This window comes from Mya arenaria, chromosome 2 (genome assembly GCF_026914265.1).
Source record: "Mya arenaria isolate MELC-2E11 chromosome 2, ASM2691426v1".
Classification (NCBI taxonomy): domain Eukaryota; kingdom Metazoa; phylum Mollusca; class Bivalvia; order Myida; family Myidae; genus Mya; species Mya arenaria.
In genome coordinates, this window is record NC_069123.1 from 19,557,364 (window position 1) to 19,576,066 (window position 18,703).

Sequence of the window (18,703 nt, forward strand, 5' to 3'; positions counted from 1 at the left end):
AGCTCCACTATTCAAAGAATAAGGAGAGCTATACTACTCACCCTGGCGTCGGCGTTGGCGTCGGCGTTGGCGTCACACCTTGGTTAAGGTTTTGCATGTAAGCACCTTTAAGTCATTATCTCAGTAAATACATCAGTTATTGCATTCAAACTTTGGATATGTATTCCCAACTATCTTACATACTAAATTAATGAAGTAAGATAACAATTATTTTAATATAATGCAAATAATAGGCCTTTATTATTCGACTTAGAAATTCTGGTTAAGGATCTGCGTGTAAGCACACATAGGTTAATATCTCAGCAACTACTTGAGGTATTGCATTGAGACTTTATACAATGGTAGTCAACCATCCAACCTACTTAATTAACCAAGTGAGATAACTCTAGTTTGCATTTAATGCAAAAGAATTGCCTTTTATTATTCGACTAAAAAATTCTGGTTAAGGTTTTGCATGTAACCACATTTAAGTCAATATCTCAGCAAATATATCATGTATTGCATTGAAACATTAGATATGTATTCCCACTTTTTTTAATATAATGCAAATTATGGGCCTTTATTATTTGTCTTTGAAATTCTGGTTAAGGTTTTGCATGTAAGCACACATAGGTTAATATCTCAGCAATTACTTGATGGATTGCATTGAGACTTTATACAATGGTACTCAACCATCTACTTAAATAACCAAGTAAGATAACTCCAGTTTGCATTAAATTAAAAGAATGGCCCCTTTTTTATTCGACATCAAAATTCCGGTTAAAATTTGCATGTAACCACTTTTAAGTCAATACCTCAGCGAATACATCATTTATTGCATTGAAACTTTACACATAGGCTCCCATCTATTTAACCTTCTTATTTAATCAAGTAAGATAACTCTATCTTTTATAATATATAATTTTTGCCCTTTATTATGTGACTTAGAAATTCTGGTTAAGGTCTTGCATGTTAGCACACATAGGATAATATCTCAGCAACTATTTGATGTATTGCATTGAGACTTTATACAATGGTATTCAACCACCCAACCTAATTGAATAACCAAGTTAGATAACTGTATTTTGCAAATAATGGCCCTTTATTATTAGACTTAGAAATTCTCGTTAATGCAATACATGGTGTGCTGAGATATAAACATAAATGTGGTTCCAGGCAAAATATTGAAATCTAATCTAACAGTGATCCATGCATGTTTCGCCAAAACTTTTCAATCCTTACATTGAAAAGCAGCGGAAAAGTCGAGCGCCCTGTCTCTGTGACAGCTCTTGTTATTAAACCGTTAGTAACGGAACCATTAGTAACGGTTTAAGCCATAAAACATTAATTTTCAAATGGAAATATGAAAAACTGCAATCTGATCTTTTGTCTGAGCAATCTTATATTATTGGTTTGCTGATATTTATGCAAAAATTTGCTCTTTTCAAGACAAAAAATAAAAAAGTTGTCAAAATGGTAAATCTGTGAGAGTGCAGCTTTAACTTACTGCTTTTAATGAAATTGATAATTTGTCGGCACCCAGAAAAACTTATACACTTTAATTAATAATGAAACCTTAATTATAATAGCCCTGCTTATCATTTTGAAAATTTTAATTTTAAATACATACTCAATCATTTCAACTCTGCCATCTCCAGCAAGCTTCGAGATAGATACAGGCTGAGGTGTTCCGATTGATACCAACTAAATCCTCCCAAATAAATGAAGATTACAGGGTACCATTACAATATCCTTTATGTTTTTTAACCCCCTACGCAGTAATATCCCTTGGTGACAACATAAAGACGAGTTTTGAAAAATTAACATTGAGCTTAATTGTTTATTTTGAAAATGTCATTGAAATGAAAGAATGAAATCCAGATAATCCCCTCTTAATGTATAGTATTTTTTATCCCAGTTCTATTAACTCATAAGAGTTAAATGTGTTACAAAAACATACACAATATATAAAGCCAGGAATTCACATAACATGGTACACATGCTATTGAAATCCATGTATAAGACCATTGACTATTTCTTCCGAAGAAATGTGTGTATACTTTTCGTACATTTTAGTTTGTACTGGACAATTAGCTTGGAAAAAACAGTAGATATTTTATCAACCATAATGTCCTTCGAACATATGTATACCCAACATATTATCATTGAAATAATAACCATTTTTTGGTTATATACATGCATGTTTTTCTTCTAATTTTATTGCGCCGACTTGATGCTATGCATCAATTTTTAGCTCGACTATTCGAAGAATAAGGAGAGCTATACTACTCACCCAAGCGTCGGCGTCGGCGTCACCCCTTGGTTAAGGTTTTGGGTGCAAGCACACATAGGTTAATATCTCAGGAACTACTTGAGGTATTGCATTGAGACGTTATACAATGGTACTCAACCATGCAACCTACTTAATTAACCAAGTTTGATAACACTACTTTGCAATTAATGCCAATAATAGGCCTTTATTATTTGACTTAGAAATTCTGGTTAAGGTTTTGCGTGCAAGCACACATAGGTTAATATCTCAGCAACTATTTGAGGTACTGCATTGAGACTTAATACAATGGTACTCAACCATCCAACCTAATCAATTAACCAAGTTAGATAACTCTAGTTTGCATTTAATGCCAATAATAGGCCTTTATTATTTGACTTAGAAATTCTGGTTAAGGTTTTGCGTGCAAGCACACATAGGTTAATATCTCAGCAACTACTTGAGGTATTGCATTGAGACTTGATACAATGGTACTCAACCATCCAACCTACTAAATTAACCAAGTTAGATAACTCTAGTTTGCATTATATTAAAATAATGGCCCCTTTTTATTCAACATAGAAATTCTGGTTAAGGTTTTGCATGTAACCACTTTTAAGTCAATGCTTCAGCAAATACATCATGTATTGCATTGAAACTTTACACACAGGTGCCCAAACATTTAACCTTCTTATTTAATCAAGTAAGATAACTCTGTCTTTCATATTATATAATTTTTGCCCCTTTATTATGCAACTTAGAAATTCTGGTTAAGGTCTTGCATGTTAGCACACATAGGATAATATCTCAACAACTACTTTATGTATTGCATTGAGACTTTATACAATGGTATTCAACCACCCAACCTAATTGAATAATCAAGTTAGATAACTGTGTTTTGCAAATAATTGCCCTTTATTACTACACATTCTGGTTAAAATTCTGCATGTAACCACATTTATGTTAATATCTCCGCACATCATGTATTGCATTGAAATCTAATCTAACAGTGATCCATGCATGTTTTGCCATACTTTTTCAATCCTTACACTAAAAAGCGGGGGAATAGTCGAGCGCGCTGTCTCTGTGATAGCTCTTGTTTTGTTTGTTTTACTCCTGTTATTGCTTTTTTTCTTATGTTAACGTGCACAGGGACTGGAGGAGGGTATATCCCAGATTGCCAAGAAGAGCCAGGATGACAGACAGCAGATGATCTGGAACTTCCCAATTGATGTCACCTTCAAAAGCACGAACCCTCATGGATGTATGTTCATTTGCTAATACAAAATTCATTGTAATAGTAAATTTCAAATACCGGTATGATTAGACAAAAAATAATATATAAACTTCAATAGGGTATTTGCAAAAATTTACTCTAAGGCCACAACATTTGATCATTTTTTCTACGGATTTTGCAAAAAAAAAGTGGGAGGGAGCGAATATTTTTTAAAAATACTTATGTTTAGATTTAAGGCAAATCAGAGGTGAGCGCAAAGTGAAAATAAAAAAAATGAAAAAATGAATATTTCTTACCAAATTTATCATAGAATTATGTCAAGAAATGCTCTTTAATTGCAATAAAAGGTTCTCAGTTATAAATGAAACAGTTTTGATTGTATCACATGAAAATCTGTCTCAATATTTAATAAATGGCAATAAGATCAAGTGCTTTCACTGCATCAGCAATTTAAATGTGGATATATTGTCAAGACAGCATTCCTCAAGGTAACATGCAATTATTCGAAGACCTGAGAACAACTATTGTATTCATTCCATACTAATCTAACTCACTATCACAAAAAACAATTTAGACTCTTAAAAGTTATTAATCATTTGAGCATTTCAAAATATTGGGTCAGGTCTAAATTTGAACCTCTTGAAGCACATGATAAAAATTAAAATTGTAGTGACTTTGACATGGCAGAAGATCGAAAATGTAAATAACACAGAGAACATTTCTAAAAAAAGACACTGTGGATTGAATTGTGGGACAATATAATTGAAGCAGTATCAAACAAATCTATAAATGTGGCACCGGTCATTATATTAAGTGCAGGTGGTGGTTTAAAGATGTTTCCGTTTCAAGACCTCGCCTTGACCACGAACATATGGTTTATAGGGCTGTGCCTTGAAAAAGAATAACAATTATCTTGACAGCCTCCATAGCTTCAATCCTGTAGGAAACAGGCCACTTAATAACAGGCCACTTTAATACTAATTGATTCAAGAAAATAATTGCAATAAGAACAAAGAATTGAGAAAATGAAAACAGTCATTTTACAGTATACTGGACTTACCGAAATACGCTTATTTACCGAAAGACGGATAAAATTACCGAAATTAACAAGAAAGTTACTGAAAGACACCTTCTAATATATTTATCTTTTAATAATCCTATATATATATATAAATTATACGCATTGTAGCCAAAAATTATAAAGAAATATTTAGAAATAATGAGTTTATTGACAAAAGAGTTTCCTTATTTTAACCAATAAGAGTTATCTCCCATCGTCAACCGAAATGCAATTTATGGATATGGTTTAACTGAAGTAAATATGCAAGAATGTTACCGAAAGACGCCTTCTAATGTAAATATTTTTTAATAATCCTATTTATTATATATAATTACAAAAAAAATATTCAGAAATAGTAAGTTTATTGACCAATAAATTTCCTAGTATTCTGAATAACATAGAATATGGAAGGCTGTACAAGACATAAACATGATTGAATAACATAACATATTGAACGCTGCAAATACAAAAGAGATTGTTTGTATATTAATATCATTGACAACGACATGGACATATGACATATGACAGAAGATATGGAAAAATGATCGCTTGTTAAAGGCAATGCTTATGAACTGAAATTGAACATTGTTTCATGCTATTCACACAAAATAAAATTCTCATTGAGTTTTAAGAAAATATTAAAATTTACCATTGAATGCACCATGCTTAAACATGACCATGAAGAAAAAATGTAACTACCTAAGTTTATACCTGCATGAATGTTGGCATTGCCTTGAATCAAATTTATATATGTATACCAAGAAAATTGGGGGATCACCAGTGCCAAAGGCTAGTAAGTAAAAGAAATTAAATTTTTGAATTGAATTATTTAATAGAAGCTTTGCTAACGTTAGATAAAAATACATAATAAGTACATTTCTTAATGTATTTCCTTCTGATATCATAACAAAAGGACATTTTGATATATAATGAAATTCTCCTTATAGATCATTGCAATTACAAAAAGGTACAATAACGTTCCATCTACAGGTATCTGGAATAAGAATTATTTGCACATTTATAAGTATTAATTCTTCATGTATGAGTGGACACTCTATATTACTGGGGTAAAATGTTTAGATATTGTTCGTAATGTTAAATCAAATAATTTTTCAACATTATTATATGGTTAAAGACAGCCGTCCATTTGTGTGAAAAATTACCCGCAATTATAAATGTACACGTACTGCGGTCCTTTAATGCGTTATTATTGTATTTACTTAACGTGTCACATTGCCGTAAAGGGATTATCCCAATTAACAAACTATCACTAAAGAACATAGTAAAGAAACACGTGCCACTACTTTGTCACCTTTATCATCAATCGGGTGATAATGATGTTGTTTTAAACATCACCTGATTTTGTGTACTTGATGTGGTCAGGTTCATAGTTTCCATAAGTACGAAAATTATTTGAAGAAGAGTACTTCGCCATTTAAAAACTTTTTTGCCCTATATCATTGTAATATGTAATAGTTTGAAAGACCTTAACTATAGATCTAAGTTAGTTTACATAAGAAAATGACTTTTGACCTTTTTCCCAAAAATGTTTCGAACACTTTCCTTTATATTTTCATTTGCTCTTTATTGATCGAACATTTCTATAATAATGAAATATGATGACGCTCACTTGAATCATAATTATAAGCCATTTTCATCGTCAAACAACTAAGAAGTTATTTTAAACTGACGCGTTTCAAAAATCGTCTTTCGGTTGGGAAGGGAGACAATTGACACTGACATATTGTTTTTATTCCAATTGACGAATAAGTTGATATTTTCTTTTTAATTTGTGTGTTTTCGTTATATAAATATCATGAGGTTATCATTAATGGGATAAATTGTGTATTTTGGTACCTTTTATCTGTCTTTCGGTTGGCGAGTCAGAACAAGGAATTGGATCTTGAAAAATGAAATTTCAAATGCCTACAATATCATCATATTTCAATATTTCTTTCGGTAACTTTCTTGCATATTTCGGTAATTTCTCTGTCTTTTGGTAATAAAGCGTATTTTGGTAAGTCCAGTATCCGTCATTTTACTTATTAAAGGTTTATTTTCTGATTTTACTGATGTTATTATAATACTGTATGTGTAAATACAGACTGTTTCTAAAACATTTATGCCCTGCTTTTTTATCTGTTTATATAACACTTATGAGTATATGAATATTGAGAAATGCATTTTAGAATTTAGAAAATAACTCATGAAAACATGTTCAATGGTTGTAAGTCGTGTGTCCATGTATTTGAATATAAGTTTTGCACTCAAAATCTGATTTAGTTATTATTTAGCGCTTAATTTTGAGTACAAAACAATGAATTACTTAAAACACACATAAATAATTATGTCTCCCCAATTCATGGGGAGACATATTGTTTTTGCCCTGTCCGTCAGTCAGTCCGTCAGTCCATCAGTCCGTCAGTCAGTCTGTACATCACACTTCGTTTCCGCGCAATAACTATAGAACGCTCAGACCCAGGAACTTCATACTGTCATTAGGGTGAAGAAACAGCTTCCGCTCAATAACTAAAGATCCTTTGGGTTCAGGAACTTCATACTTGGTATGCTAGTTGTTCATGACTAGAAGATGACCCCTATTGATATTGAGATCAAAAGGTCAAGGGTCAAGGTTACCTTCTTGTAAAAAACGATATGTTTGCAGTGACCTTAAGCTTAAAAATGGTTTCTGCTCAATAACTAAAGAATTCTTGTACTTAATTTAAACTGATAACATAATTTATATATTTTTTATTAAATTTCGTTTGTCTTTCATTTTTTAGTCCGACTATTCAAAGAATTAGGAGGCCTTATAATACTACATGCCCTGGTGGTTGGCGTCTGGTTAAAGTTTTAAGGGCAAGTTGGGATTTTCACTTTATACGAATTATGGCCTCTGATTGACTATGGAACTTAGGTTAAAGTTTTAGCGCAGGTTGGAAGAAATTAATTACCATAACTTTTATACCCTTCAATCAATTGACTTAATACTTCACACAGTTCTTTAGGACCATCTCACATTGAGGTTACTTAACTCCATATTATCCTTAATACAAGTTATGGCCCCTGATTGATTGAGGAACTAAGGTTAAAGTTTTAGGGCAGATTAAAGTTTTAGGGCTGGTTGGGATTTTAATAAAAAAACTTCTATACCCTTCATTCAAGCGACTAAATACTTTGCACAATTAATGGCAACCATCTTACATAAGATTACGTAACGACATTTTAACCCTAAATACAAATTATGGCCCATGATTGACTTTTTTATGCCCCCGAAGATGGGCATATTAAAATCGCACCGTCCGTCCATCTGTCCGTCCGTCCGTCCGACTCAATAACTCAGAATATTATGGACAGATTTTAAAATAACTTGCCACATGTGTTTGGCTTACCAAGACGACGTGTCATGTGCAAAAACCGTGTCCCTACCTCTAAGGTCAAGGTCACACTTAGGTGTTTATTCCCAATGGAATGCTGCATATAAGGACATAGAGTATAGGTTGTCGTGTCCGGGCTGTAACTTTCCCTTGTATGGACAAATTTTAAAATAACTTGCCACATGTGTTCGGCATACCAAGACGACATGTCGCGTGCAAGAACTGTGTCCCTACCTCTAAGGTCAAGGTCACACTTAGGTGTTTATTCACAATGGAATGCTGCATATAACGACATAGAGTGTAGGTTGTAGTGTCCGGGCTGTAACTTTCCCTTGTATTGACAGATTTTAAAATAACTTGCCAAATGTGTTCGGCATACCAAGACGATGTGTCGCGTGCAAGCCCCGTGTCCCTACCTGTTAGGTCAAGGTCACAATTAGTGTTTATTCGCAATGGCATGCTGCATATAAGGACATAGAGTGTAGGTTGTCGTGTCCGGGCTGTAACTTTCCCATGTATGGACAGATTTTAAAATAACTTGCCACATGTGTTTGGCATACCAAGACAACGTGTCACGTGCAAGACCCGTGTCCCTACCTCTTAGGTCAAGGTCACACTTAGTGTTTATTCGCAATGGCATGCTGCATATAAGGACATAGAGTATAGGTTGTCGTGTCCGGGCTGTAACTTTCCCTTGTATGGACAGATTTTAAAATAACATGCCACATGTGTTTGGCATACCAAGACAACGTGTCACGTGCAAGAACCGTGTCCCTACCTCTTAGGTCAAGGTCACACTTAGGTGTTTATTCACAATGGAATGCTGCATATAATGACATAGAGTATAGGTTGTCGTGTCCGGGCTGTAACTTTCCCTTGTATGGACAGATTATAAAATAACTTTGCACATGTGTTTGAATTACCAAGACGATGTGTCGGGTGCAGCACCCGTGTCCCTACCTCTAAGGTCAAGGTCACACTTAGTGTTTATTCACAATGGAATGCTGCATATAAGGACATAGAGTATAGGTTGTCGTGTCCGGGCTGTAACTTTCCCTTGTATGGACAAATTTTAAAATAACTTGCCACATGTGTTTGGCATACCAAGACGACGTGTCGCGTGCAAGAACCATGTCCCTACCTCTAAGGTCAAGGTCACACTTAGGTATTTATTCACAATGGAATGCTGCATATAACGACATAGAGTATTGGTTGTAGTGTCCGGGCTGTAACTTTCCCTTGTATTAACAGATTTTAAAATAACTTGCCACATGTGTTTGGCATACCAAGAAGACGTGTCGCGTGCAAGACCCGTGTCCCTACCTGTTAGGTCAAGGTCACACTTAGTGTTTATTCACAATGGCATGCTGCATATAAGGACATAGAGTATAGGTTGTCGTGTCCGGGCTGTAACTTTCCCTTGTATTGACAGATTTTAAAATAACTTGCCACATGTGTTTGGCATACCAAGACAACGTGTCACGTGCAAGAACCGTGTCCCTACCTCTTAGGTCAAGGTCACACTTAGGTGTTTATTCACAATGGAATGCTGCATATAATGACATAGAGTATAGGTTGTCATGTCCGAGCTGTAACTTTCCCTTGTATGGACAGATTATAAAATAACTTGGCACATGTGTTTGAATTACCAAGACCATGTGTCGGGTGCAGCACCCGTGTCCCTACCTCTAAGGTCAAGGTCACACTTAGTGTTTATTCACAATGGAATGCTGCATATAAGGACATAGAGTATAGGTTGTCGTGTCCAGGCTGTAACTTTCTCTTGTATGGACATAATTTAAAATAACTTGCCACATGTGTTCGACATACCAAGACAACGTGTCGCGTGCAAGAATCATGTCCCTACCTCTAAGGTCAAAGTCACACTTAGGTGTTTATTCACAATGGAGTGCTGCATATAAGGATACAGAGTATTGGTTGTTATGTAAATTACTTGCCACATGTGTTTGACATACCAAGACGATGTGTCACGTGCAAGACCCATGTCCCTACCTCTTAGGTGAAAGATACACTTTGTGTTTATTCACAATGGAATGCTGAATATAAGGACATAAGAATGTAGGTTGTCAAGTATGGGTGGTATTTTTTTATGTTCAGAGGCAATTTAAAATAACTTGCCATATGTATTTGTTTGATCTTTAACTTTTCATGTACTGACCTTGTTCATAGGTCAATGTCACATTCAGGGGCATTTGTCACATACTGTGACAGCTCTTGTTAATTTTTCTTTCTATTTTTTATCTTCTTAACCAGGTTTTAACAAAGGGAAAAAAAGTCATTAGAATGACTTGCATCATTGTTTAGTTGAGCTGGTTGGAGGGCAGCGTCAAAGTCACCTTCTGTATCGACTAATTTTAGCTAGATTTGACATATATAGTGACCTCACTTGGTAGATTGAAAGAGTTTATGGAGACCTTTCATGGAATTGCGTTTGAGGCCCCTAGGATTAAGGTCATGGTCAAAGTTACTATTAATAGAGAAATGTTTGGTTTTGAATAACTTAAGTAAGGGTCAACATATTGCGAGCAAACTTGGTATATAAATAGATTTTATAGAGACCTTTCTGGAGATTGTGTTTTGAGCCCCAAGAATTATGGTCTAGGTCAAGGTCACTGTTGCTAAAAATAGAAATATGGTTAGTACTGAATAACTTAAGTAAGGGTTGACCAAACTTGATATATAGGACAAGTTTATGGAGAGCTTTCATTGGATTGCCTTTTGGCCCACTAGTGTCAAGGTCAATGTTACTAAAAATAGAATACTGTTCGGTACTGAATAACTTAAGTTATAGTTGACATACTGTGAATGAACTCAATGTAGGAAGAGTATATAGAGGACTTTCATGGGATTGGTGCCCCTATGATCACGGTGACTGTTACAAAAAAGCAGTTTGAACTGAATCTCTTCTGCCAATCATTAAAAACATATTACATCATTATTGTATTCACTTCTAAGTCAAAGCTGCGTAGTCGAACACGCTGTCTTACGACAGCTCTTGTGATACCTTGTTTATTTTACAAACTAATTCATGGCCCCGTTAGATACTTTGCATCAATGGTATTTTTTGTTACTGATTTATTATCCCTCTCCGCCCTCTCCGAATGGTGAATGGGATATTGTAATTCATCTTAGACAGATAGATCTCACTGAGGAGAAGTGCATTAGTTATTAGTTTTTAGTTATTGCCCTTTGTAAATTTTCATACATATTCTTTGTCCTGAGCATAACTTGAAAAGTTTTTAAGGTATTAATTTTGAACTTCATATACAGGTAGTTCTCATTGAGAACAAGTGCACAAGAATCATAACTATGGGTGCAGTATATTTTGTGTAATTGCCCTTTGTAAACTTTTATACTTTTTGTCAGGAGCATGACTGAGCTAGGTATTGACTTCAAACATCATATACAGATAAATTTCATTGATGAGAAGGGCAGTGCACATAAACCATAACTCTGTCTGCAATATGTTTGAGTAATTGCCCTTTTTTAATATTCACACTTATTTTTTGTCTGGAGCACTACTTGAAAGTATTGACTTCAAACTTTATGTACAGATAGATCTCATTTAAGTGAGGTGCTAGTCTTGGTTCCAAGGCAGAAAAATGTGAAAAATAAGGAAATTTCACAGAGACTTCTACGTGTTCTGGCAATATGTTCACGATGTCATGACGAGTTATTAAGAGTGAGCTATGAGAATGTACGAGAAAGGACGACACATGGCGAACTGGGTATACATACAAATGGTGCTGCACATCTGGACAAAATACCAGTTGATCAGCATTAGTGAAGCTTTATAGCAATGGCAGATAGAATTAGAAACCTCGAAGTTCTTGCCCAGATGGAAGAAGGTGATGCAGAAGATGAAGAAGATTGCTCAGCTTTAACAGTACAGGCAAAACAGAAGAAGGAGAGCCCGCAGAAGATAGAGGGTGAGGCCATAGATTATGACTAAGCATGACTAGTCATGGCATAAATAGTCTAACAATGGTTTATCTCTTGTAAAACGGTGATTTTTACTGGTTGAAATCTTCAGGTGAAACGATGCAGTGCTTTTTATTGATATGATCACTCATATTTATGAAATCGCCGGAAATCGCAACGGTCTCCAGAACATGTCGAAGGGGTACGTACAAAAACACAACAACTCGAACAAATGTCGAGCAGAGATCGTAATAATGTCCCCCTGAGTTGCTGCTGAACTCGTTTATTGTCCACAACTTTTTGACACAGCGAGAAGCGGCAACGAGTGAAGACATGTCTACCACAAATGTTAGAGATTGTTCAACACCCATACCACATGAATTTGATATGTATACGAGACAAAAACTGGTACAATTTTAAACCGTTTAAAGTTCTCGCCAAATGACACCTGAATAGTTTAAGCGAGTTGAATCTCGCAAAAACTTGTAGCCAAAACTCGCTACAGTGTGACACAGGGGCTTTAGTGATGTCAGCCAATGGCACTCCATTATAATAATAGAAAGGTGTAGATTCTGACCTAGTACTGTGCGGCTTAAACTTAGTTGATAATTGCCTGCCTTATACATGATAATCTTGACAAATCTACCAACTGTTTGTTTTGTTACATGTTTATGAGGTTTAACTGAGGAAATTAATAGATAATCTCCAGTTCTAAGGCAACTGGTTCGTTCCAAGTAATTTCTTACCAATTTCACAATGCAAAGTTTATCGTTCTCGGGGTATGCTTGTAAAATAATTGGTTTCAGGTGAAATCCTGGTAGTGTTTGTTTCAATATGCTTGAAACATTAATCACAATTATGTCCTGTAACACTTCCATATCAGAGAGTTTTAGAACATGTAGAGTTTGACATCTCCGAGTAAAAATTAGTAGAAAAAGCATGCACGATTTACAAGACAATAATTAATAATGATGTTGTATCCATATGTTCCAAGTATTGTAAACTCAGTTTGCTCATCCCAAGATTTGGTATATCGTGGCATCTGTGGTCTGGCATTGAATACACCTTTCATAAATCTTAAAATGAGTTTTTTATCATGAATATTTGCATTCTCCGTTATAGGAACAAAACTACTTATGGCAGAACGAGCTGTATTAATTGCACTGTAACTTAATGATCCTTTCTGATAAAGGTCAACAAGAAATTTCATCACAATTTGGACAGAGGTAATGAAATTGTTCCATCTCTTAATATATGAATCATACTGTTTTTGTGTACTACCTCGCCAGGACTTAATGATGAGATCTTCAGCATCTCTTGGTATTCCTTGCTTTCGCAACACTTCCATGATGTAGGAAAAAGGCTATTCTCATCTTTCTTAACGGATGTTTTTTTTCCGGCTTGTGCATTAGTCTCAGAATGTTTTGTTTTGGAAAAAGATAACAGTTTCCCCGGATCAGGCCCATTAAATTTGGCCACCATGCTTGAGTTGGCCATATTGGTGCTACTAATACAGCTTGTGAACAATCAAATTCTATTTTCTGTAAAATCCAAGCCATCAAATGCTGAAAGGTGGAAAAATTTAATACAATAGGTTATCACTCCATGAAAACCAAAATGCATCCACTGCAACCGCATCAGGTTCTAGATTTTTCGATACATATGATGTAAGTTTTGTATTTAAACGAGATGCAAATAAATCTGTACGCATATCTGGGAATTTTAACAATATTTTGTTAAATACATTTTTGTCTAAAGACCATTCTAAATCATCATGCCCAGTTCCAGTGTATCGGCTTGTTTATTTGATGATCCTGCCATATGTTGAGCGGATATCTGCATTTTCCTTTCAATGGCCCAAAACCATAGGCGCCTAGTGATCGTGTCAAGAGCAGGAATTTGTCCCCAATATTTATTGATATAGGCGGAACTAGCGGTGTTATCTGTATATAATTGCAATTACACATGTGTCACAATGTTCTTGCAAAATGTTTGTAAACCTATCTCACAAGCCCTCAGTCTCCAAAACATTTATATTAGGGATGCAATGAATGGCAAAATTGATATTCAAATATTCGGTAATTTTTCGATCGAATAATACCAAAATGAACCTTTTAGAATTGCAGTAAACTATTATTAACTGTAGTAACTAAGTTGGGGCCCAGAGTGTTACCCTTCTTTGTCGTATCGTTTACACGTGACAGACACTTATTGTTCCACAAATTTGCCTCTGAATTTCCCCATTTTCAGAATATATTTCAAGAAAAAGGATACATCTTTAACAAAAAAGTCGAATTATTTCAATTCCATTTTTGTAAACAATGCAAAATAAGATGTGGGAATTAGGTATTTTCCCAGTCATTTAACCCCGGTCATGTTAAATGACGATATGCGCCAACATATAATGACTTGCAGCCTCGCTCTGGTATAAATGTTTGCGAAAAATATACACAATGGCCAAACGTCAATTTTGACTTATGTATTGTACAACAATACAGGACATACATCCTTAAACGTTTAAACCATACAGTTACCTTTCAAGGCAAGAACGTTTTATCGAAACATGGAAAACTGTTTAAAGCACATGTCCTTCATATCATCAAGGCGATTTGAGCAATGTCGCCAAGCTTGATTAGCAGTGAAAACAACACACTGGTATAAAGGCCAATCTCTTAAACCCTTAATTGGCATGGTCATTTAGATGTACCAAAAATAATTGGAATGTGTTTAATGTCACTTGTCTGACAGCCAGTAAATGCAAAATTACGCCGACTGTTTATAGTTCCCGATGATATATCCGATATGATGTGTGTATAGTGTCATCAAGTTCACACTTCTGGCATTAAAGGCCAATCGTTGTAAAAACAAGACATACGAAGAACACAGTTGTCGGCAAAAAGTGTATTAATTTAATAATTCAACAAAAGCATTGAATATTCGAATACCGATTTTGACATTCAAATACCAAACGTTCGATCGAATATTCGAATATTTGTTTGCATACCTAATTTATATGTATGTTTTGTTCTTCTAAAGACCAAAAACCATTTGTTTTTAATTTGTTAGTTTTGTTGTATGCTCCATACATTTTTTGTTAGTTGTTTATTCTGATGTTTTTCCAAAGGTTTTATGAAAAAACTCAGTCGCTGGAGACTGCGTCGGCATGGGGCCCATAAGGGAGTTTATGTGTTGGATGAAATCACATGTTAAGTTGATCCCTAAATGCCATCCGCAGGCAATTTGTTGATACTAGGTACTCTACATGTTTGTGTTCACACCTTGACATGCAATACAAAAATGTTTTACAACATGTGTCTGGTTTAAGGATAATCACCAACCACTTTACGACAACAAGGAGCTGTTTTATGATAGAGGTCAAGATATGAGTGAAAAACACAGGGCTCACCAGAGCACAAAGTGCTCATTTGTGCTCAAGGTGAGCTATTGTGATCGGTCTTTGTCCGTCGTCCGTCCGTCATTCCATCCGTCTGTCAGTCCGTCCGTCAACAATTGCTTAAAAAACATCTCCTCTGAAACAACCTGGCCAAGTCCGATGAAACTTCACAGGAAGCTTCCTTGGGTGTCCCTCTACAAAAATACAACAAGGGGTCACGATGGATCAACAACAACAGCAACAAAATGGCTGACTTCCTGTTTTGCTTTAAAAACATCTCCTCTGAAACTACCACTCCAAATTCAATGAAACTTTACAGGAAGCTTCCTTGGGTGACCCTCTACAAAAACCCAACAAGGGGTCACGATGGATCAACAACAACAGCAACAACAACAACAAAATAGCCAACTTTATGTTTTGCTTTAAAGAAACATCTCCTCTAAAACTACCACTCCAAATTCAATGAAACTTACAGGAAGCTTCCTTGGGTAACCTTGTACAAAAACAACAACAAGGGGTCACGATTGATCAACAACAACAACAGCGGCAACAACAAAATGGCTGACTTCCTGTTTTGCATTAAAAAACATTTCTTCTGAAACTACCACTCCAAATTCAATGAAACTTTACAGGAAGCTTCCTTGGGTGACCTTCTACAAAATTACAACAAGGGGTCATGATTGATCAACAACAACAACAAAATGGCTGACTACCTGTTTTGCTTTATAAAAACATTTTCTCTAAAACTACCAGTCCAAATACAATGAAACTTTACAGGAAGCTTCCTTGGGTGACCTTGTACAAAAAACAACATGGGGTCACGGTTGATCAACAACAAAAACAACAACAACAACAAAATAGCCAACTTTATGTTTTGCTTTAAAAAAAATCTCCTCTAAAACTAACCTTGTACAAAAAAACAACAAGGGGTCACGATTGATCAACAACAACAACAGCAGCAAAAACAAAATGGCTGACTTCATGTTTTGCATTAAAAAACATTTCTTCTGAAACTACCACTCCAAATTCAATGAAACTTTACAGGAAGCTTCCTTGGGTGACCTTCTACAAAATTACAACAAGGGGTCATGATTGATCAACAACAACAACAAAATGGCTGACTACCTGTTTTGCTTTATAAAAACATTTTCTCTAAAACTACCAGTCCAAATTCAAAGAAACTTTACAGGAAGCTTCCTTGGGTAACCTTGTACAAAAAAACAACATGGGGTCACGATTGATCACAACAAAAACAACAACAACAACAAAATAGCCAACTTAATGTTTTGCTTTAAAGAAACATCTCCTCTAAAACTACCACTCCAAATTCAATGAAACTTACAGGAAGCTTCCTTGGGTAACCTTGTACAAAAAAAACAACAAGGGGTCACGATTGATCAACAACAACAACAACAAAATAGCCAACATTATGTTTTGCTTTAAAGAAACATCTCCTCTAAAACTACCACTCCAAATTCAATGAAACTTACAGATAGCTTCCTTGGGTGACCCTCTAGAAAAAATCTAACAAGGGGTCCCAATTGATCAACAACAACAACAGCAGCAACAACAAAATGGCTGACTTCCTGTTTTGCATTAAAAAACATTTCTTCTGAAACTACCACTCCAAATTCAATGAAACTTTACAGGAAGCTTCCTTGGGTGACCCTCTACAAAATTACAATAAGGGGTCATGATTGATCAACAACAACAACAAAATGGCTGACTACCTGTTTTGCTTTATAAAAACATCTCCTCTAAAACTACCAGTCCAAATTTGATGAAACTTTACAGGAAGCTTCCTTGGGTAACCTTGTACAAACAAACAATAAGGGGTCACGATTGATCAACAACAACAACAACAAAAACAAAATAGCCAACTTTATGTTTTGCTTTAAAGAAACATATCATCTAAAACTACCACTCCAAATTCAATAAAACTTATAGGAAGCTTCCTTGGGTGACCCTCTAGAAAAAATCTAACAAGGGGTCACGATTGATCAACAACAACAACAGCAGCAACAACAAAATGGCTGACTTCCTGTTTTGCAATAAAAAACATTTCTTCTGAAACTACTACTCCAAATTCAATGAAACTTTACAGGAAGCTTCCTTGGGTGACCCTCTACAAAAATACAACAAGGGATAACAATTGATCAACAACAACAACAACATCAACAACAACAGCAACAAAATGGCTGACTTCCTGTTTTGCTTTAAATTTTTTTATCTCCTCTGAAACAACCAGTCCAAAGTCAATGAAAATTTACAGGAAGCTTCCTTGAGTAATCTTGTACAAAAATACAGCAAGGGGTCGCGATCGATTAACAACAACAACAACAACAACAATCTGGCCAACTTCCTGTTTTGCTTTAAAAACATCTCCTCTGAAACTACCTGGCCAAATGCAATTAGACTTTACAGGAAGATTCCTTGGGTGACCCTCTACAAAAATATAACAAGGGGTCATGAATTATCAACAACAACAACAACAAAATGAACAACTTCCTGTTTTTCTTTAAAAGACATCTCCTCTGAAACTACCAGGACAAATTCAATGAAACTTTACAGGAAGCTTCATTGCATGACCCTCTACAAAATTACAACAAGGCATTGAGATAGATCAACAACAACTACAACAAAATGGCCGACTTACTGTTTTTGCTTTAAAACAAGGCATCGTCATCAGTAAAGATATGTTAAAATTGCAACATTTTTATTAATGCTTTATCACATAGTCGTGGCCCTTTGCTTTGGTGAATGTTTTAGGGCCATCATGGCCCTCTTGTTGATTGATGTGATGCTTTTGAATGGAATTTTGGGAAGGCTTACTGTGAACATATAATTACAAGACATTGATACTGTGTAGTTTTAATACATGTTATTCTTTAAATAATTTATGATGTAAATTAATAAATTATATAACTTTTATTTATTTTTTCTACTTGAGCAGTATTTACTATAGCCCCATGTTACTAAATACCCAGTTAAACATGTATACCGTATGCGCTTGTTATAAAAAAAACTTTACATTAAAATTTTGTTTACAATGAAGGACCATACAGTTTGTAATTCTAGTGCCTCCTTTTGACACAAACTACACATAAATTAAAAAAATGAACAGTATTACAGGCAAAATCAATTGTTCAGAGTAAATGTCATTTTCTGACCTTGAAATAAACTTGACCTTACCCTTGAAGTAGTTAAGATTATATGTCAATTTGAAAAACATTAGAAAAGTCATATCCATATGAGAATGTTCCTCCTTATATTCAAACATAATATTTTTACTTAATTGGCAATTTATAACAGCCATCTGTTTTTATCATTTTATATATATATATATATATATATATAGAGCTTATTCTGAATATTGACTGTTAGTACGCCATTTTGAATATCTCCATATAAACAGCATATAGGGTGCATTCAAAACACAAAATTG

General features: G+C 34.9%; 1 protein-coding gene across 1 annotated transcript in view; it reads left to right on the plus strand.

Annotated features, from left to right (window-relative positions):
- The window catches only part of LOC128211458 (B9 domain-containing protein 1-like), a 138,974-nt gene that overhangs the window by 18,731 nt on the left and 101,540 nt on the right, over nt 1–18,703 (plus strand). Inside the window, exon 3 of the mRNA XM_052916276.1 lies at nt 3,401–3,512. Coding sequence (XP_052772236.1) covers nt 3,401–3,512 — 112 coding nt within the window. The remainder of the gene's footprint in view (nt 1–3,400; nt 3,513–18,703) is intronic.